The sequence below is a fragment of the Podarcis cretensis genome (genome assembly GCF_951804945.1).
Source record: "Podarcis cretensis genome assembly, chromosome: 13".
Classification (NCBI taxonomy): Eukaryota; Metazoa; Chordata; class Lepidosauria; order Squamata; family Lacertidae; genus Podarcis; species Podarcis cretensis.
The window spans coordinates 20,091,970-20,113,302 of NC_137182.1; the positions used below are offsets into that span (position 1 = coordinate 20,091,970).

Genomic DNA, 21,333 nt, shown 5'->3' on the forward strand with positions numbered 1-21,333 from the left:
CACAGCAGAACTTTCCAGTTACAGACTACATAATTCCTGTACCTTTATAAAGCATATTGTACAGCCTCCAAAGCTGGGTGCCATTTACCACGCTGGAGAAACTGAGGCACTACATGTTAGTTTCTATGTCTTGGCCTACACGTGCAGCAGCATGTGGTGGTCACACAGTTGAGTTGCCAGAATGGACTGCACCATTTGAGACTGCATCCTGAAATTACACTTCTGAATGTATTATAGTTGTAAAACTCTACACAAATGGAAAACTGGTTTAGCAGGCAAAAGGGCTGCGCCAGAATATTCTCTCTCATATGTGAGTTTTCTTTGGGGGGGCAGGAAAAGGATTTTTTAAAAAACACGAGGGATGCCACTTTTGAATACCCCCTCATCTGCAGTCCAAAATGGTCCCGTTTGCTGCCTCATTCTGCTACATGTGTAAAGCACATTCACAAAAACTGCATATTAATTGCAAACGAAAACAATTGTTTACAAGGCGTACAGTCGCCAGGGGGTTGTGGCCGACGAAATTCCATGGAGCAGTCCTGTTGAAATGACGAACCTAAGCAAATTATGTGCATTCATTTCAATGGGTCTCCTGTGAGTAGGAGTAACATTGGGTACAACCAGCCATGTCTAGTCTGGCCCTAACCTCTGTGGCTTGCAGCAGGGGTTTTGTAGACTCTCAGGACCGGGCAATGATGGGGCTGAGTCACATGTGAACTCTTGTTCCCCATTCCTCCAGATTCTCCTGGTGTTTGCACAAAGGTTTAAAAATAAGCTTGTCATGCCAACTTAGCAAGTTTTTCTTCCTTGCTTAGCTTATGATGGTAGTGGTTGACCTTTCTCCCCCCACACGAAAATTCTGCCACTCTTACTGGAACTGCTTTCTGTGTACACCACGGCTTCCTACAGATTTCATGTCCCAGACTTGCCTTGGCACGCCAAGAGAAATCCCCTCAGAAGATGCAGCTGAGACAGCTCTTTCTCAATCTCGGCAAGCCAGGTTCGCATGCAAAAGGAAGGAGGTCAGGTCTCTAGCAAAAACGGATTGGAAGAGAAGCACCAAAGAGCAGCTCAGTGCCCAGATTGTTCTGTCATCTACTTATCCACAGTGAAATGGGAACAACCCTTTGGGAACACAAAGAATCAGCTCCAGAAGTCTCTTCCGCATCTTCTCAATGTGGTAAGCCCAGCCCAGGTATGTCAGAGCCCAGAGCAAACGGTCAAGGCATACGGTTTGTGTTGATCCCACAGGAAGGCTGAGGGCACTACTTGCTTTTTCGATGCTTAGCTCTTTCATAACCTTTCCCCGCCCCAAACAAGGCTGACATTTTGAAAGGTGTGCTTGAGCAAAGCCTTAAAGTTTTCTCCCTTCCGCCGTGCCGTGAAGAATGGTCCCTTTTCGTAAGGCAAAGTCGGTCCAAGAAGCAGCTCCCATCCCCCAACTCTGCAGGCACAATTCATAATCGCTTTCTATAATGGTCCATGTTCTACAAAATGTATAAAATCAAGTTCTGGTGGCTTTGGGAAGAAAAAAAGGGGGGGGAGAGAAGCGTCAAGGTCCAGTAAGTCCTGAGTGTTTATAAAAAAGCCCAAATGGAAATAAATACATGGACAAGTTTGTTTTTCCTCTTCCCAAAAGCAGCTTTGGCTGACGTCACTTGGCTGCAACTCTAGAAATCATCCATTCTAAACCAGCTGGAAGGCTGCAGGGAGAAGAGAGGAAGAGTTAGTGCTGGGGAAATCACAAAGCACAGCTCCTAGTAACCAACCCATATTATCACTCCTGTCTGCCAAGGGACAAGTACCTTGTCTTCCTCCTAATTTATTCTTCTCATCATAAAGGTAAAGGTAAAGGGACCCCTGACCATTAGGTCCAGTCGTGACCGACTCTGGGGTTGTGGCGCTCATCTCGCTTTATTGGCCGAGGGAGCCAGCGTACAGCTTCCGGGTCATGTGGCCAGCATGACTAAGCCGCTTCTGGCGAACCAGAGCAGCGCACGGAAACGCCGTTTACCTTCCCGCCGGAGCTATTTATCTACTTGCACTTTGATGTGCTTTCGAACTGCTAGGTTAGCAGGAGTAGGGACCGAACAACGGGAGCTCACCCCATTGCGGGGATTCGAACTGCCGACCTTCTGATTGGCAAGTCCTAGGCTCTGTGGTTTAACCCACAGCACTACCCGCGTCCCTTCTCATCATATCTCCATCCTAAACCCAGACTGAGGGCTCACCCACACTGTCCTCCGACTTTCCTTTGGGGAAACGCGCTGTTTACCAAACATTAATCAGTTTTTCTGCAAACTGACATTTGTTCCAATTCAGTGGCGAACTACAGAAAGCACGGAACAAGCGGAAAACCTCTCAGACTCTTACTTTCTAGGCCGACGGCAAGCGGAACTGAGGATGACCCCTGAGTCAAAAATGGTGAAGCCACAATATCAGAAATAACAAAGGTTGGCTAAAGTGGGGGACGGAACGGACAATATTTTTCAATTAGAAAAATATTAGGGCAGTCACCAGCTTAGAGAAACCTCCGATCAGTTTTATGAGTTTTCACTGATTACAGTAAACGAATTTGTATAGAATTCCTCCTTCTGTCTCACCCTTTATGTCTCCTTTATGTCCCACAATCAGGATGCAGATTTGTAAGAGATAAAAACACTGTGCCTAAGACTTAAAGTCCCAGAATCCTTTAAAATAAATTATGGGCAAAATTGGTGAAGTAGCAAAGGTTTATTGAAAGAAAAGCATGGTTAACATGAGCTCTGCTAAATTTGCAAAGCTTGTCAAAGTCTATGCATCCTATTGTTCTACAGGCAGTTGCTTAAAAACATCCTTTTAAAATGGCTAAGTTATGAATTGAGGTCTTTAGACCTGCAAAGCATTACTAAAAGCATCCTTAAAATTATTTTTAAAAAAACATGGAAATGCAACATATATCTCACAATATTTAAGATGGCAATTGTAACTTGCAATTTCTTTTATATATACTTGTGTTTGTGTGTGTTTGTGTATGTGTGTGTGTTGTTTTTTAACAGCTGGTTTTGGACAATTAAAACAATTTTAATGCACAAATTAAGGGTTTTAGCACTAGAAAACACCAAAAAGCACCAGATCTCGGATGTAGGAAGGTGCTTCGTTTATTTTGTTTTACTGTGACAGGAACAAACCGCCATGAGCGCTTGGATCACACATTCCTCCCTCCCTCCCTCCCTCTAGTGTTGTTGCAGTTAGCTACACCTTGTCATTTCATCCAGACCTGACAAACTGTGGCTAATCATGGTTTTTTGATGGTTTAAAACAAGCCCATTTCAAACCAGAGATTATGAAACTGGCCTAAGTGGGTGGTACTCACCCCTCTCCTGTGAGCGCGCAACATCCCTGAATATGCCACGGGTGGTCTTTGATAGAGCTCAAGGTAAGAAAGTTTGAGATCTCAGAGGTAGACATGGAATTTTTGACATCCTGCTTGTTGGCATAAATCAACACAGCTGCATTACGCAGGTCCTGGGGAGAGGAAGGAGAAAATTCCCTATTTACGTCCAGCTCTCTGACACACACTACTACCCACCCAAAACCATAGGACTGACCCATAAAACTAATAGCTTAAAGATATGGGAGTCACGCCATTAAAAAAAAGCTTCTTAGACAGTCAAATTAATATTTGTAGTAACCAAATGTAGGTCCATCTTAGGACACCAGAAGATAACGTGTGCAAGATACACATTTGAACTCTGTGTACCTGCAGGCTTTGAATTATTTGTCTGACCAGCTTCTGTAGTGCTTAGGGTGTCGAACCAGGATTAAAATCCCCACTCAGCCATGAAACTCACTGGGTGATTTTAGGCTGCTCATACCAGTTGTGAATTTACCTGAGGAGATTATTATCTAGCCAGTTTACCTGAAGAGATTATTAACTAGCCAATTTGCCTTGAATTTATCTGAGGAGATTATCTACCCACCCTGGAAGAATGGCAGATGAAGATGATCGACTATATGGGACTGGCAGAAATGACTGGCAGAATCCGAGACCAGGGAAAAGAGGCGGCGGAAGAAGATTGGAAGAAGTTTAAAGACTATTTGCAGAAATATTGTAAAATTAAGGAATGTTAGAATGATATTGGATAGAAATTAAGCGGTTTTCAGCTGTTATGTATAAAAGGTATGGAAAATAAGGTTTTGAAACTTTTAAAAGAATCAGTGGTGAGGATTTGCTAAACAAACAAATTGAATTGGATTATAAGAAAGGGAGGTATGAGGAGGTCCGGAAAATAAGTTAAAAGAAAATAAGTAAATGGAAACTTTTTGTATTTTTGTACTTTTGTATTTTTTGTTTTTCTTTTCTTTTCGTTTCACAATGTACTGTTTTTTAAAACTTTAATAAATATCTTATTTTAAAAAAATGAATTTATCTGAGGAGATTATTATCTAGCCAGTTTGCTAACCAATATATGTGGTGGGCCCTTTGCTGAATTCAAGATAAATTACATCCACAACATTCTCACAATCCACTAGCCTAGTAAACCAATTTTTAAAAGGAATAAGATTAATTTGATGGGATTCAGTCTTTACAAATTCATGTGAGCACCTAATCACTGCATTGTTATTAAAATGCTTACAATTAGACTTGCTTGAACATCAGTTCTAATATCTTTTTCCTGGTGTCAAAAGTCAGCCTGACTGGCCTGTAGTTTTCCAGGTGTTCCTTTCCTCCATTTTTGAAGATTGGAACATTGTCTGTCTCCAGTCCTGTGGCATCTTATCCGTTTTTCAGGATTTCTCAAAGTTGATAGGAAAAAGTTCTGAGAGTACACCAAGAAGATCCTTCAATACAACTGATCTGCTCCTAAGACTTGAACTCGTTTAAAATAACTAGGTATTTCCTGGCCGCCTCAGGTTTGGGGAGCCTTTGGCCCACCAGATGTTTCTGAACTACAACTCCCATCATCCCTTGTCATTGCTAGGGGAGTTGAAGTTTAGCAACATCTGGAGCGCCAAAGAGTTCCTCACTTCTGATGGAGATGTATCATCAAGCACCTTAATGAATATTTGGCCTCTTCCCTGAGGCAATTTGTGCTCAACTGTCAAGCCTGGTCTAAACACGCAGGCAGCAGAGTGAGATGGCAGAATGGAATGCGTTATTCCAGGGTGGGGAATGAATGAATGAATCTTTATTTGCATGGGGAGAAGGCCACTGCTTGCCAGGTGAAGATTCCCTGCAAAGACTCAGCGGGGAGGGAAGGCTCTTGCACAACCTGCTGCCTGCTAAGCTAGCTTTCTGCTTGTGGGGTGATTGTTCCAGAGCAGAACATTCAAAAATGAGATCCTCGCCCAGTCTGAAATAAAACAGTCCCTTCGGACCACCACAGAACTCTGCCATCTCAATCGCCATGTGAAAGTCAGGCCTTTAGGCAGCATTCGTCCAGCAACTTTGGTAGAGTTGCCCTATGTCCAGAATTTCCCGGACATGGCCAGACTACAGTCGGAAGCAGTGTCTGGGTGGAAATCTCTGAAGTGTCTGGGAAAATCTGGACGTATGGCAGTCCATGTTGGTAGTGTAGATTTTGGCGAATACAGTGGTACCTCGGGTTAAGCACTTAATTCGTTCCGGAGGTCCGTTCTTAACCTGAAACTGTTCTTATCCCGAAGCACCACTTTAGCTAATGGGGCCTCCTGCTGCTGCCGCGCCGCCGGAGCACGATTTCTGTTCTCATCCTGAAGCAAAGTTCTTAACCTGAAGCACTATTTCTGGGTTAGCGGAGTCTGTAACCTGAAGCGTATGTAACCCGAGGTACCACCACTGTATAATTAAAAATAGCTCAAAAACTCCTCTCTTTCTCTCTCTCTTGCCAAATCGAGAGAGAGAGAGAGAGAGAGAGAAAGAAAGAAAGAAAGAAAGAAAGAAAGAAGATAGGTAGATATAGATAGATAGTTAGTTAGTTAGTTAGTTAGTTAGATAGATCAACAACTTTGCCCCCCCCCAAAAAAAGAAAAGCTCAACAAATTGTCCTGATTTTCACTTTCAACCCTCAACTTTGGTTGTCATCAAGCATCATTGGCTCACGGTTAATATACAGCTTGCAAAACAGCCTCACCGTCCCTCTGTACGCTGTGTGTCAAGGCAGACTCACCTCATGAGCAAGCATCTTGTACAGTTCCTCTTTACTCACTGTCAGCCTCTCGCGGTCTGTGCTATCGATCACCAGAATGACAAACTACAAAGGGAGCAGAAAGCACCAAAAGCTATGAGCTCATCTCGGCAACAGAATCCAAAGCTATGGGGCTGAAACCTAAAACCTAAGAAGGCTGGGTGCTGTTGTTCGATCCCTGTCGGGAAGCTCTCCCCACCCCACAAGGCTCCACTTTTGTGGAAAGACCCTCTCCTGAAGTTCTCCTAAGTCCAGCTTTTTAGTCTTTCAAATGACATGTAAAAAAAATTAAGCAATCTCCTCTTCTGCACGATGTTCTGGGGGCTCCTCCAAACCCCTCCTGGGCCAATTGGGGGGTGGGCGGGCTGGAGAGAGCCCCCTTGTGGTAGCAGAAGACCTTGCGCCTCCAGTTTTTGTTTTCATTTAGATTTGTTGGGGGGGGGGTTATTGTACAGTCATACCTCGGGTTAAATGTGCTTCAGGTTGAGCACTTTGGGGTTGCGCTCCGTGGTGACCTGGAAGTAACGGTGTGCGTTACTTCCGGGTTTCGCCACTCGCACATGCGCAGACAGTCAAAATGACATCACACGCATGCGCGGAAGCGGTGAATTGTGACCCACACACGGGCAGACACGCAGTTGCGGGTTGCGTTCGCTTCTGAATGCAAATGGGGCTCTGGAACGGATCCCGTTCGTATCCAGAGGTACCACTGTACTGCATTATGAAAAAATAAAATTTTATGGAACAAGAGGGGGAAAGAAGAAGAAAAAACAACATCAAAGTAAAGCTGGGCAAAACCTCAAAAAAGCCAAGGAGTGGATGGCAGAGGTCATGGCTGAGCAGGAATTTGGTTATAGGCTCTGTATAGCTCCTGGCTCTGCCGCTTAGAAACATTGGAATCTACCCTATACAAAGTCAGAACACTGGGTCCATGTAGCCATGTCTACACAGGTTGGCAGCGGCTCTTGGGATGGGGGTTCAGATAGGAGTCTTTTCCCATCACAACTTGGAGATTTGGGGAACTGAACCTAAGACCTTCCACATTAGGGTTTCCCAGACTTGGGTCTCCAGCTATTTTTGGACTACCATTCCCATCACTCCTGACCACTGGTCCTGGTACCAAGGGATGATGGGAGCTGTAGCCCCAAAACAGCTGGAAACATAAGTTTGGGAAACCCTGTTCTACATGCAAAGCAAATGTTTTACCCCTGAGCTACGGCCCTTCCCGGTCACTTGCCATAAACAGCATCAAATTTATGCAACATACACACACAGAAACAAAAACTGCTCAATTTATACATGCCAAGAAATTACGCATTTGAGTACCAAATTAAAATTTTTGTCGGAGGGGTAGAGAGAGAAAGAATACACAGGGCCATCGAGTTTTCTCAACTTCTCCCATAAGCGATACATAATTGGTGTGAAAACTGTTTTAAAAAGGGGTTTATTTTGGGTGAGTAGATTGTCTTGCTTTGTTGATCTGGTGCCTAGGCAAAAACTGAGAAAACACATAGACGGTGGTTGGGGGAAACGAAGGGGGCGGGAACATTCTGCTTCTAGAAATGTCAAGAATGTCCTCTTGGCAGTCAAACGGACGTGTCTCGGCCTGGCTTTGTTCTGCCAGAGACGGACAGCTGCGTGTGACGCAGACAGGGCTCAAGTCTCGTTCCTCCCAACAAAATATTATTTTAGCCTCATTCCCAACGACCTGGGAAGAAAGGCTAGCAAAGCCTAGCTAAGCACGGGTTAGGGAAGGTATTTTGCAGTGTAAATATGCCAAGAGGGATAAAATAGTAGACAGAACACGGCTATTTGGGTTTGAGACAACTGTGAATACTGTTAGAGGAACAAGGAAAACTGCCTTTGACTGAGTCAGACTGTGAGTCCATCTAGGTTCGTATTATTTATACAGCCTGTGTGTGACTCTCTGGGGGTTCAGGAAGGGTCTGTCTTTTCCCCTCTCTACCTGCAGATGCCAGAGAGAGACTATGGGGCTTTATGTATGCAGAGCATGTGCACAATGACTGAGCTATGGTTTTTGCCAGAGGAATCTACCTTATACTGAGTCGATAGCTATTTAATGCTTGCAACCACAGGCCACTGCAAGTGCAGTGGTACCTCTGGTTGCGAACGGGATCCATTCTGGAGCCCCATTCAGAACATGAACAGAACGCAACCTGTGTCTGCATGTCTGTGCGGGTCGCGATTCGCCACTTCTGCGCATGTGCGTGATGTCATTTTGAGCGTCTGTGCATGCGTGAACAGCAAAACCCAGAAGTAACCCTTTCCGGTACTTCCGGGTCGCTGCAGGACGCAACCTGAAAACACTCAACTTGAAGCAAACGCAACACGAGGTATGACTGTACAATAATATACGCAAGCATACAGCACAAGTAAATATAATCTTCCCTTAAAATCAGATCAAAGTTATAATCCACCTTGGAACTTCTGGGGGCTTACTCTTTTTAAAATTTCAGCTTGCTCAAATTAACGCGTCGCCTCTGCAAACCACTGACACTTGGGTTCAAAATTACTGTGTGCATTTTCCACGCTGGAACTTCAAACAGTGCAAATTGAGGGGACAGATATTTCTGTTCATCAGATAGCAGGTGAGTCAAGATATCCTGAACTGGCCACCAACTACATTGCAACGTGAAACAATTTCCAGGATAGGCAGTGCGGAACACAATGAACTAAATTCATGACACCAGCCTTCCAAACTTGCACTAGGTCAGAAATTGGTCCTTCCAGCCCAGTGTTGTCTGCAGCAAGTTGGGGAGAAACTCAAGCTGAGCCACCTCATTTGGCCTAAAAGGAAGTTTCGGCCAAGCCATGCCCACTAGCCCTAGAGATGATGTCAGGTGTGGAGCAAGCTCCCTGCTGAAAGTTCATCAGCTGATGTGCCTTTGTAACTATGCAGGTGAAGGAAAACAGGTCACCTGATGTCCCTGTGACATCAGGTAATTGACAGGGAGGGGTATCATCTGTCTCAGCTCTACCTGGTATACCAAACCTGAGATCTTTCACATGCAAAACATGTCCTTCACTGAGTTATGGCTCTTCTCCAACCAGAATTGTTAAGCAGCCACTAACACCTAGATCTCACAAACAGCAGGCCAGGAAGCTGTGAATGGACAGCAGCACTTCAGGTTGCAAGTGGGAGCTCACAAGACTGAGTGCAGCACAACTAGCCTAAGGCAACTTAGTGAGCTCATGGTCAAAACATGATCTGTAGCTCAGCCTTAGTCACTGTCCAAGGCAGGGAACCTGGAGCCCTAGTTTATATTGGGAAGGAATTGCCGCCCAGGTCTAATTGGCCAGTGAGCCTAGAAGGGCACTTTGAGTCTTCTTCTAACTGCACATGGCTCAAATAATCTGCATTTCTTTACAGGCACCTTTTTCTGTAAAACACCTAACCCTCTGCTAATCTCACCCCAATCTGGATGGAACAGGTTGCTTCGCAGAAGGTGAATGGGTTGAGAGGATCATGCTTGCATCCAGGTAGGTAGTTCAACAGGGAGATGTGATGTCTTCTAGGGCAGAGGGTCACTCATTCTGGATCTTCTCTACGCTGCAATATTTCTTTTCATGGAATCAGAACTGGGAAGTGCCTAAAAGGTCATCTACGTCCAGCCCACTGCCAGTCCAGAAAATCCACTTCTGTGACAGCATGCCTGATAAAAGCTGGCCACCTAGCCTCTGCTAATAAGGCAGAGCATCTTCCAAGGTCAAGCAGCTTGTGCCATTAGGAAATTCTTCTAATGTTTAGTCTAACTCCCTAATTTAGGTAAAGGTACCCCTGACCGTTAGGTCCAGCCGCAGACGACTCTGGGGTTGCGCGTTCATCTCACTCTATAGGCCAAGGGAGCGAGCCAGCGTTTGTGCGCAGACAGCTTCTGGATCGTGTGGCCAGCATGACTAAGCCGCTTCTGGAGAACCAGAGCAGCGCACAGAAACACAATCTGCCTTCCCGCCAGAGCAGTACCTATTTATCTACTTGCACTTCGTGCTTTCAAACTGCTAGGTTGGCAGGAGCTGGGACCGAACAACGGGAGCTCACCCCGTCAGGGGGATTTGAACCACCAACCTTCTGATCGGCAAGCCCTAGGTTCTGTGGTTTAGACCACAGCGCCACCCGCGTCCCAACCCCCTAATTTACTTTCACCTTATTTGGCTGAATCCATGCAGCTCACCTCTGTGTTGGAATAGTAGGTGTGCCAAGTAGACCTCAAGGTTTCCTGCCCACCAATGTCCCACATCAGGAAGTGTGTCTTGCGCAGGACGATTTCCTCCACGTTGCTGCCGATCGTAGGAGATGTGTGCACGACCTCGTTCATTAGGCTGGAAGGAGATCAGAGATGTAAGCTGCCTGAGCCCTCAACAGCTACCTCGCCACCCTCCAACCTGCAAAAATGAGCTGGGCTTATGAGACACGTTGGCCTTCCTCCCCTGGCTCCGATTAACAATCTACAACACCTTGGAGATGCTGGGAAGGCTTGTGACACAGGATTCCTCAACCCGAATCTCTATGGAAGAGGCTAGACTACAACTCCCATCTTCCCTGGCGATTGGCCATGGTGGGTGAAGCTGACGCAAGGCCACCAACATTTGGAAGGGTCCAGACTGGAGGGTAAGGCTGATTTCCGGCAACAATAACCCTGCCTTGGCATCGGGGAGCTGTGCAATACAGAGCTCTGTGCAATACACAGCTCTGTGCAATACACTTTGTGCAATACACAAAGGCCAATGGGAAAAGGTTGTTGTGGTTGTTAAAATTTGTATACTGCCCTATACCTGCAGGTCTCAGGGTGGTTCACAAGAGAAAATCACAATATAAAAATACAATACACATTTTTTAAAAAACCTCAAGAATTCCCCCCTCCCGAACACATTTTTAAAGGGCATTGGATGTCAATCAGCCAAAGGCCTGGTTAAAGAGGAACATTTTTGCCTGGCTCCTAGAAGTATACAGCATAATGAAGGCGCCAGAAGAATCTCCCTGGGAAGAATATTCCACAGCACAGTGTCCAACTCAAGGCCTGAGGGCTACATGTGGGCTACGTGCTGGCTAGGGGTGATGGGGGCTGGAGCCCAGGAACCACTGGATGGCCAGAGGTTACCAATCCCTGACCTACATTAAACCAAAAGGGAGAGAGAATGACGGACTTCTAAAACAAATGTAGGATGGGGAAATCCTCCCAACAGAAAGCACTTTGTTGATTTCAGCTGAATCCCTATTAGGTCCTCTTAGATCCCAGAATGCAGATTCCTTGAGGTTTAGCTGATCTCTCTCTCTCTCTCTCTCTCTCTCTATTTTATTATTTTATTTTATTTTATTAATATTTCAGGTATTATCTTTGGGTACAAAGAGTTGTATTCAGCTAAGTTCTAGTGCCACCCATAGTGAGTGCTACCCATAGTGAATTCAGTTGCACCATTTAGGTACAAAAGGCCCATATCTGCACGTCACACAATACTGTGAACAAGCAACATGCAAATGTACACTGTCTGGTCACTTCTACTCTGCTCCTTTACTGGGTGTGAACAAGAGAAACTAACCAGGAAGCCTTGGCTTCCTGTTATGTCCAAATCAGTAATTGTCTTCTCCTTATCAAGCAACGATTATTAGTCAGTTGTTGGCTGCTATCAGGAAGCCGAACAAACCATGAGTCCTGGTTCAGACATAACAGGAAGCAAAGGCGTCCTGGTTTGTTTCTCCCCATCTCGTGAGAAGAAAACTGGGAGCAACTGGTCAATGCTCAGCAGACATTGCATCACGATAAGAGTGGCTTTTTGCAATGTGCAGACATGGCTGCTCCCCTTCTGTATGAATTTCCCCATGTGTGAGGCACAGTTTAGCCCTGACATTTGAAACAGGCTCAGTCTTGAACCAAGTCCCAATGCAACCTGCGTATGCACCATACATTTAAAGCACATTTAAAGCAAACTCCCCCCTCAAAATTGGAGTATACTCTTCACAAAGCTATCATTCCCAGCAGCCTTAAACTACAGTTCCCAGGATTCTTTGAGTGGTTGCATTAAATGTATGGTGTGCATGCTTCACAGAATCCCTCATATCTAACCAGTAAGTTGAACATAAATAAAAATTCAATGTGTGAGGGAGGTACTCACAACTGGTAGAGGATGGTGGTTTTCCCAGCATTGTCCAAGCCAATAATTATTACTTTATGCTCTAGAGGGGAATAAAACACAACAGATGTTCAAGGTTTTGATAAACAAGTTTCTAAGGAAAATACAGTTTGAGATTTATTTAACTGGTCCATACACTGAACTGTGATCGGGGAGCTGGAGAAAAAGTAAAGTTGAAGGGTAGCTTTTTGCCCAATATCATCAATGAAATCATGGTGGCGGGGGGCGGGGATGGAGTGAGGAGCACAGCCTTATATGGATCTCCGTTTTTATGGACTCAGCGGGTAGCGCTGTGGTCTAAACCACAGAGCCTAGGGCTTGCTGATCAGAAGGTCGGCGGTTCGAATTCCTGCGACGGGGTGAGCTCCCGTTGCTCAGTCCCAGCTCCTGCCCACCTAGCAGTTCAAAAGCACGTCAAAGTGCAAGTATATAAATAGGTACCGCTCCAGCGGGAAGGTAAACGGCGTTTCTGTGCGCTGCTCTGGTTTGCCAGAAGCGGCTTAGTCATGCTGGCCACATGACCCAGAAGTTGTCTGTGGACAAATGCCAGCTCCCTCAGCCTACAGAGAGCGCAACCCCAGAGTCGTCCGTGGCTGGACCTAACGGTCAGGGGTACCTTTACCTTTACCCTAGAATCATTTGCATGCACAACTTTAAACAATAACAACAACAACAACAACGACAACAACAACAACAACAACAACAAAACCTGTACAGTGGTACCTCGGGTTACATATGCTTCAGGTTACATATGCTTCAGGTTACAGACTCCACTAACCCAGAAATAGTGCTTCAGGTTAAGAACTTTACTTCAGGATGAGAACAGAATTCGTGCTCCGGCGGCACAGGGGCAGCGGGAGGCCCCATTAGCTAAAGTGGTGCTTCAGGTTAAGAACAGTTTCAGGTTAAGAACGGACCTCCGGAACGAATTAAGTACTTAACCTGAGGTACCACTGTAGTTGATTAAGAGATTTCCAGGGGTGCCCCACTCCTCAGAAATGTCATGGGCCACTGCATGGGCCACTATTACCAAACTTAGACTCCACACATGTACCAAACATGCTCATTCACAGCTATTCTGAAAGTCCTACCAGTCTGAGTCAGTCATCCCAATCAGGTTTCGACTTTTGACTACTAGAAGGTGAATGTGACTTTTCTCAATCTCTTCCAAGGAACTCAGAACGGCATATGCAGTCCCACCATCTCTAAGGTGACCATGCGTCTTACTTCCTCATCCTCTGTCGGAAGGTATATTTCGTTTGAAGGGTTGCCTATCTAAGTCCAGTTGAAATGTCAATCACCCCAAGAAGGCAGAAAGGGGGGAGGGGGGCTGAACCTGCCCATCATCAATAGTTAACAGCTAGAGAGTAGACCGAGCAGCGATGTTGGGTTCTCCTGATCAAAATCTTCCCCGTTCTGGCACAATAGACTGAATTTCTATTTAGGTTACAGTAATTCTTTCTAGATTTGCATCTATGCCATAAATGTGCATGTGTGAATATTGTGTGTGTGTGTGTGTGTGAGAGAGAGAGAGAGAGAGAGAGAGAGAGAGAGAGAGAGAGGGAGGGAGGGAGGGAGGGAGGGATGTGTTTCCTAACCTTGCTTGAAGAAGTGCAAAGTGCCCCTTTTTTTGCACACTTTCAAAGCAGCAAACTGAAAAAGGAAGCTGCATGACCCAAACTCTCCTTGGCAGCAATGGCAGTAAAACAGAAACCTATCATCCTCTAGCTAGCATATTCCCCTCTGCACAAGAAGACTACCGCCATGCTGCCCAAGTTTGAGCGACAAAGAGCAATTCTGCATTCTTATAAACAGGAACAGAAAGTTTCTTATGCAAAGACGCTCAATTGTCATACATGCATAACCTTTTGCAGCTGAAACAGTGGCTATACATGAATAGTTTGGCTGGAAGACAACGAACAACAGGCATAATATGTCCTGGAGCATCCCAAACTCAGCTTTTTTGCATGCCAGTGTGTTCCTCTCTAGACATCCTTGTGCAACTGCCAGGGCCCCATCAACCCAGCCCTGCAACCCCACACAACCCAGTCTTGTATCCTCATACAACACCCCGCCCTCCCGCTGGAGAGCTGTCATTACAAATTACTGACAATGAATCAATCTCAAATAGCAACTGTTTGGCACAGATCAGAGGAGCACCAACACTGGAGAAACTCGCAGTGATGTACGAGTTCCTCTCTCTGTTTCTATGGGTCCGGCTCTGTTTCTATACTTCCAAAAGCTGTGGCATCCACATCGACCAAGCAATCTTTTGCTATCGCACATAACACCAAGCTATGGTTTACTAAACCTTAGCTTAGTGTTGTGTGAATCCCGTCCAGCCTCTTTAAGTGTGGTGTCTTTACTGCCAACAAAGGACCCTTGTCATCCCTTCCAACTCTACAATTCTATGAAAACCATGATCTGAAGCCATGGTTTGTTCTTGGGTTATGAACTTTGATTGTTTTAACTGTGGCATTATGTGTGTGACCCCAGCAGCCTTCCATAACCATGGTTTCTATGACCACCCCACCCTAGATTTTCACCAAACTACAAAGGCATAAGGTAAGAAGAGCTGGGGGGGGGGGGCGGGATCCAAATTTGGGGTAATAAAACCATGGTTTGTTTGGTCACCTATAGGATGAGTTGTGGTTTGTTTCAAAAACAAACCATGGCTTAGTATTAGGAACCAAGCAAACCAACACGTGGACTGCAATGTGTGTACTCACTTCGTCATCCCCTTTTTTCATTACAGTGGTATCTTGGTTCTCAAACTTAATCCGTTCTGGAAGTCCGTTCCAAAACCAAAGCGTTCCAAAACCAAGGTGCACTTTCCCATAGAAAGTAATGCAACTTCGTTCCAGACTTTTAAAAACAACCCCTAAAAAAATTTAACATGAATTTTACTATCTAACGAGACCACTGATCCTTAAATGAAAGCCATAAACAATGTACTGCAGACACACAATCAATTAATCTATCAATAGCTGAAATGGGTTCCACACAGTCACAAAAACGAAAGAAAAAGAGCCTCAAAAACCAAAACACAAAATAAAAAGCAGACAGACCTCAATGTAACACTCAAAACGGAATTGTGGCACTCAAATCGGAAGCGTAACACTCAAAACAGAGCATGTTCAGCTTATGAAAAAAGTTCACAAACCGCAACACTTACTTCCGCGTTTGCAGTGTTTGGGTTCCAAGTTGTTTTACCAAGAACCTTAGAGAGCTCAAAGAGGAACCACAATTTGAACTTAAGCTACAAGAAAGCAAAGACTTGGAAGCAAACGTTGCATTTCCAGCAACCCCCAGCCAGTGTAGCAAAGGCATCAGAGCACACAATTGTGGAGTCCAAAGGATGCCTGGAGCAAGGGAAAAGTTTGGCACAAGCTGCATACGGCCTTTATACTTCTTTTTATTCCAATCAGCAAAAAAATCAGGTACGAACGGAATTTCACTTTCCTCCGTTCCATCCCTTGGGCACTTTAGAAACCAACTATGCAGCAGAGTACACAGATGAAATTGGGACAAAAAACAAACAGGTTGTACCTGGTTATGGCCGAGGTTAAAAGCCAAGACTTCAGTGAACAACTCCCCACCCAACAAGTGTTTTAGTTCATGAACATTTCAGGAAAAGTTTGTTTTACGCTGCAAGTTGTAGATGATAATCTGTCTCTCCCCATCTCCCACATACGGCTAGGGTAAAAATTCCATATATGGCCAGATTAGGTAACAAGAAAGGCTTTTTTGTTGTTTTTGGCCAAGAGCCATGTTTTAAAATATCAACTTCCTACCTATTAAGAAAGTGTTTGGTGGCTCCATCAGATAAACAGTTAAATTGCTTTCTGGAGAAGGACGGAAATTCTACTGCAAGGTAAAGAATCAACACAATGGAAGAATTGGTTTTCTCCAGAGACATATCCCAAGACTGGCCTCACATAACAGACTCCATTAGTGGTTTTGTTATGTTCTGTGGTATTTTATGCATTACGACTTGCTGTTACTTTAATTAAGTGTAGCTTAGTAATTCTTTGTTGCAACTGTCAAGTGCAAACTGTTCAATTATTATTTGCTGAAACTTAATTTTACTGATTGCTTTATTATATTTTAATGGATGATCGAATATTGCTTTATTTGATATACACATGTAGTTTATTTTAAAGTTATGATTTTATTATAACTTGTTTGCATTGGCTCCGATTGTTATGAGGTGTGTGGTCTTTGCTGTGTATTTTGTTGTTTCTTCAGCTTACAAATCACCTTGTATAGAAAGGCGGTATGCAAATTAAAAGTGAAGAAGTGAAGAATTAACTGCATGGTCTCAAACGTCAGAAATAACACATGAGGCCTGTATGCACGCGCAGGCACACACACACACACAAAATTGGAATTAAGGAAACTTTTTCAGCCAAGGGCCACATGTGCTCATACAGAGCCCCCCAGGGGCCAGATGCAAACTAGGTACAGTCGCACCTTAGATCCTGAATGCCTTGGTACTCGGACGTTTTGGCTCCCAAATGTCGCAATCCCGGAAGTGAGTGTTCTGGTTTGCGAATGCTCTTTGGAACCCAAACGTCTGTGCGGCTTCCAACTGGCTGTAGGAAGCCATGCCTTGGTTCTCAAACGTTTTGGAAGTCAAACAGAGATTCCATTCAACTTCCAAGGTACAACTGTAGTCTTTGTTGTTGGCATGGCAACACAAGCTAACACAGTGACACCTACATCAGGGATAAACGGCCTGTGGCGTTCACAATGATGCTGAACAACAGTACCCATAATTCCTTGGGCCATGCTGGCTAGGAGTGATGGAACCACTGGATGGCCAAAGGTTAGTCATCCCTGACCTGCCTTTAACCAAAAGGGAGAGAGAATGACAGACTTCTAAAACAAATGTAGGATGGGGAAGTCCTTCCAACAGAAAGCACTTTGTTGATTTCAGCTGAATCCCTATTAGGTCCTCTTAGATCCCAGAATGCAGATTCCTTGAGGTTTAGCTGATCTATCTATCTATCTATCTATCTATCTATCTATCTATCTATCAATCATCTATCTATCTAAAGCTGTGCTTTGGTTTTTGAATGTTTTGGAAGTTGAACAGACTTCCGGAACGGATTCCGTTCGACTTCCAAGGTACGACTGTACAGCAATGGATAAGACTCTTGCCTGCAGTAGGCTAAATTCCAGCTGCGCAGAAGCCAGAGGTTTCAACAAACAAATCTCTCCATCCATTGCAAGCAAGAGGCATCATCACATTTCAAAGACACATCTTGCTAAGGAAGAGCACCCAGGGAGGGTGAGGAGCAGGGCAAGAGAATGTCTAGTTGCCATTTTGGGGCAAGGCGGCTCCAATGTTTTATTTTCCAAATGATGGACTGGCTGTGATTGATTCTCAGTTAAACATTTGGCTAGTTCAGATGACAACCTTGAGCTAGGTTAAGAGCTTTGAGAACTTCAAAGAAGAAAAGTCGCTTGATCCAGGAACAGACCACATATATATTTGGCTATTATTAATGGCGACTGCTCCTGCTCAGGCTGCACAGAAAAAACATTTTGGTTCCAGAAATTCATTCCGATCGTGTAGATAAAACGTAACGGACAGAATTCTACAGGATGTGGTGTCAGTGGGTAAAAACAGTCCCCATCCAATGAACCCCAGGCATGCACCTCCAGATGGTGGAGATGTCAGGTGCAAAACACACCTGGCTACTGACAGCCTCTTTCAACCTGGGGCTTGGGACTACGACCTCCATCAGCCATAACATGGCTTTGTTAGTGGAGGCTGCTGGGAGCTGTAGTTCTGCAGGACTCCAGGTTGGGAAAAGGCTGCATTCTCTGGCCCAGGACAGCTGTGTGTTCAATACATGCACACACACCAGTTTGTAGCACTTTGAATGAGGTCTGCCTGCACACATTTGCAAGTATGCGTGCATCTTACATGCAGGTTTGTGCCTGCTTTGTGAAAATATTCACAGGAAAATATTCTCCTACTAACACATGCGATCACAAGTGTTTCTACAGGAGCGTGGAGGAACCTCTGCGTATAAACGTGTATTTAGAAGCGGAAATGCAAAACTTGCCAGCATGAAGTGGTGTGCAAGACAAGAATCTCTCACAAAGAGGTCTTTATCATTTCCCACCCCCCAAGGTCTTAAAAGGCTCTGAGCAGAAGCAGTTTTTTCATTGTCAGACAAAAGGGCCTCACCAACATGAAAGATGGTCTGAACAAAGGATAGAAAATCCTCTTGCCACCAAACACCTGCCTGAGCAAGCGAGCTGTACCAAACACAGACAACAAGAGGAGCTGTGCCACCCCCCCCTCACACAAAAAAGAAAACCTCTGAACCTTCCACTGTTTCCTGTAGTCACCAGGAGGAGGGTGGTGGCTTCCTCGCACAGCCAAACACACAAGATGCCCAACATTCCCCGAGGAAATGGATTTGTCTAGATCAGTGGTGTCCAAACTTTTTTCAAAGAGGGCCAGATTTAATGAAGTGAAGGGCCGTGAGGGCCGACCAAAGTTGTTAACCTTTTTTTAGGATTGAAATTGTTGAGGTTTTTTTAGGATTTTACCTCAGGAAATAAACTATAAACTGTCACAGGGGCTGGATTAAACCAACCGGAGGGCCGGATTAGGCCCCCGAAACGAACTTTGGACATGCCTGGTCTAGATCCACTTGCTCTATTGTCCGTCTGGATTCAAATGGAAAATGCACTGAGAGGTACAATAGCGACAGGTTTTCCTCCTCCCAATAACTTCACATTTAAACGTGGATGTCAAAGGAAGCCTTTGCTCATTCCCTTATCCCATCTGTTCCCCAACAGACTTTCTCCTCCTCTGCATCTAAGACACACACACACACCAGACACTTCACACACACCCCAGAGTGCCCTCTTAATAACACAAATCCAGTCACTGTTTTTTGCCCTCACCAGACAGAAGTTATTTAACCTAGCAAGCGTGCCAGGCACATATTGAGTTATGCATACGTCAGCTGGCTCTATACACCGCAGCCCACAAGGAAACATGAAAGATGCTAATTGCTTCAGAGAAAACGCTGCATTATAGATGATCAACAGCAACGTCCCTCCAAGCTTTCAGGATCAGTCACCCTGTAGAGTTGGAGGGGACCTCAGGGGCCATCTAGTCCAACCCCCTGCAGTGCAGGAATCTCAAGTAGACCGTTGGATGGCAGATGCCCACACAGGTGTTATTCTGACTCCTGCCGCTTCATAAGATGGCAATCTCTTTCCACCGATAACACAATTTAGGCACCCCACACCCACAGAAGGCCCCTTCTGCATGGTGTATTGAAAGCAGCATCATACCACTTTAAACAGCCCCCACCCAAAGAACCCTGGGAGTTGTAGTTTGCTATGGGTGCTGAGCAATGTCCCTACTGTATTTGCTTCACAAAGCTATGAAATGGTCCACCCCACCCCCACCCCCTTTAACAGGGAACTCTGGGAATTGCAGATTTGTCAGAGGAACTGGGGGTCTGCTAACAACTGGCGGCACCCTTATCGAACTACAGCTCCCAGAATTCTTTGGGGGAATCCATGGCTGTTTAAGGTGGTATCATAGTGCTTTATATGTACAATGCAAACGAAGCCACCGTGCCAATTCTCTCGCACCCAACTCGCTGCAAAAGCCATTCTTTCCACAGCAGCCCAAGGCTTCTTCTGGTGTGTTGAAAAGGTCAGGGCTCGTCTCCCCCTCCCCTCCATTTCACCCTCCCAGATGGCCTTAAATTCCTGGAAAGGGGACGAGGAGGGGAGAGAAAGTGACTGAAGAAAGGACAAAACAAAAAACAAACGCGGAGAAAAGACGGGGAGGGGAAGAGAGACGAAGGCGAAACTGGCGAGAGGGGAAGAGAAGCAACAAAAACAGAGAGGAGCAACTCAAGAGAAAGAAGGCAGCCTAGGAAGAAACCGAAAGAGGGAGCAAAAGAAAAGGAGGAATGGAAGCCAGAGGGGGGGGGGGGGGGAGGAACCCGCCAGGGAAGGAGAAAAATCACACAAAGGAATGGAAACCAGAGCGAAGTCCATAAAAAGAGAAAGGAGGATGGATGCAAAGTTTGCAACGAAAGAGAGGAAAGCAGGGGACGGGAGGAGAGGAAGGGGGGAGGAGGCAAGGGGCGACGAGAAAGCGTGGGAAGGCGCCGGGGGGGGGGGGTTCCTACCGCGGCTTCCGAAAACGCTCAGCAGCTTCGCGAAGAGCTGCCCCATATCGGAGCCCCGCAGCCGCCTAAGCGAGCCCTTGCCCCAGCCCCACTTTATAGCCTCGGCCGGTGACGCGGCCAGGGGAGAGGCGCGCCCGCGCTCCGGCTCCTCCTCCTCCTCCTCCTGCGCGCCTCCCTCTCCGGAGGGATTGTATTATTATTTTTTCCAAAGTGGGGGAACTCCTCCGGCGCGAGGGAACCCCGGGCAAGGGCAGCTGTCTGAGGATGAGAATGGCAAAAACTGGGGGGAACGGCGGCGCACAGGAAGGGCAAAGTTTTTTTCCGGGTGGGAGGAGAGCATGTGCAAAGTGCTTTTGCTCCGGGCAAAGCGCGGGGCTCGCCTCCTGTAACCCCCCCCCTCTCTGTCCTAGGATCCAACTGCTAGGAGTCTTTGCCCCCCCCCCATAAAATAGTTGACAGCATCTTAAAAAGCAGAGACATCACCTTGCCAACAAAGGTCCGTATAGTTAAAGCTATGGTTTTCCCAGTCGTGATGTATGGAAGTGAGAGCTGGACCATAAAGAAGGCTGATCGCCGAAGAATTTTTTTTTAATTACTTTTTTATTCAAAATTAAAACAAAACATATTATCCAGAAACATATCATCCATATTTTCCCCCTTTTCTCCTCCCTCCTCCTCCCTCCCCCCACAGAACCCACCCCCCCACCCCCCACTTCCCTCAGTTGCAGTCCTTGATTTCTCTAAAAATGCTATTTTCTGCATGTTACACAGTTGTATAGATCCTCAAACTATTTAAGTAATAATTATCAATAAAAAGTTTGTGAATGTTTATTCAAAACCAGCCAAGGAGTCCA

The 21,333-nt window shown here is 45.6% G+C and overlaps 1 protein-coding gene across 1 annotated transcript; it reads right to left on the reverse strand.

Annotated features, from left to right (window-relative positions):
• Positions 1-1,248: 1,248 nt before the first annotated feature.
• On the reverse strand, positions 1,249-20,588 carry ARL5C (ARF like GTPase 5C). The gene is made up of 6 exons (XM_079950153.1): positions 20,480-20,588; positions 12,282-12,342; positions 10,343-10,490; positions 6,132-6,215; positions 3,356-3,507; positions 1,249-1,703 (listed from the first exon to the last, which is right to left on the reverse strand). Exons 1-6 carry the CDS (start codon positions 20,523-20,525, stop codon positions 1,655-1,657), a joined length of 540 nt encoding a protein of 179 aa, XP_079806279.1. The 5' UTR covers positions 20,526-20,588; the 3' UTR covers positions 1,249-1,654.
• Positions 20,589-21,333: the final 745 nt, after the last annotated feature.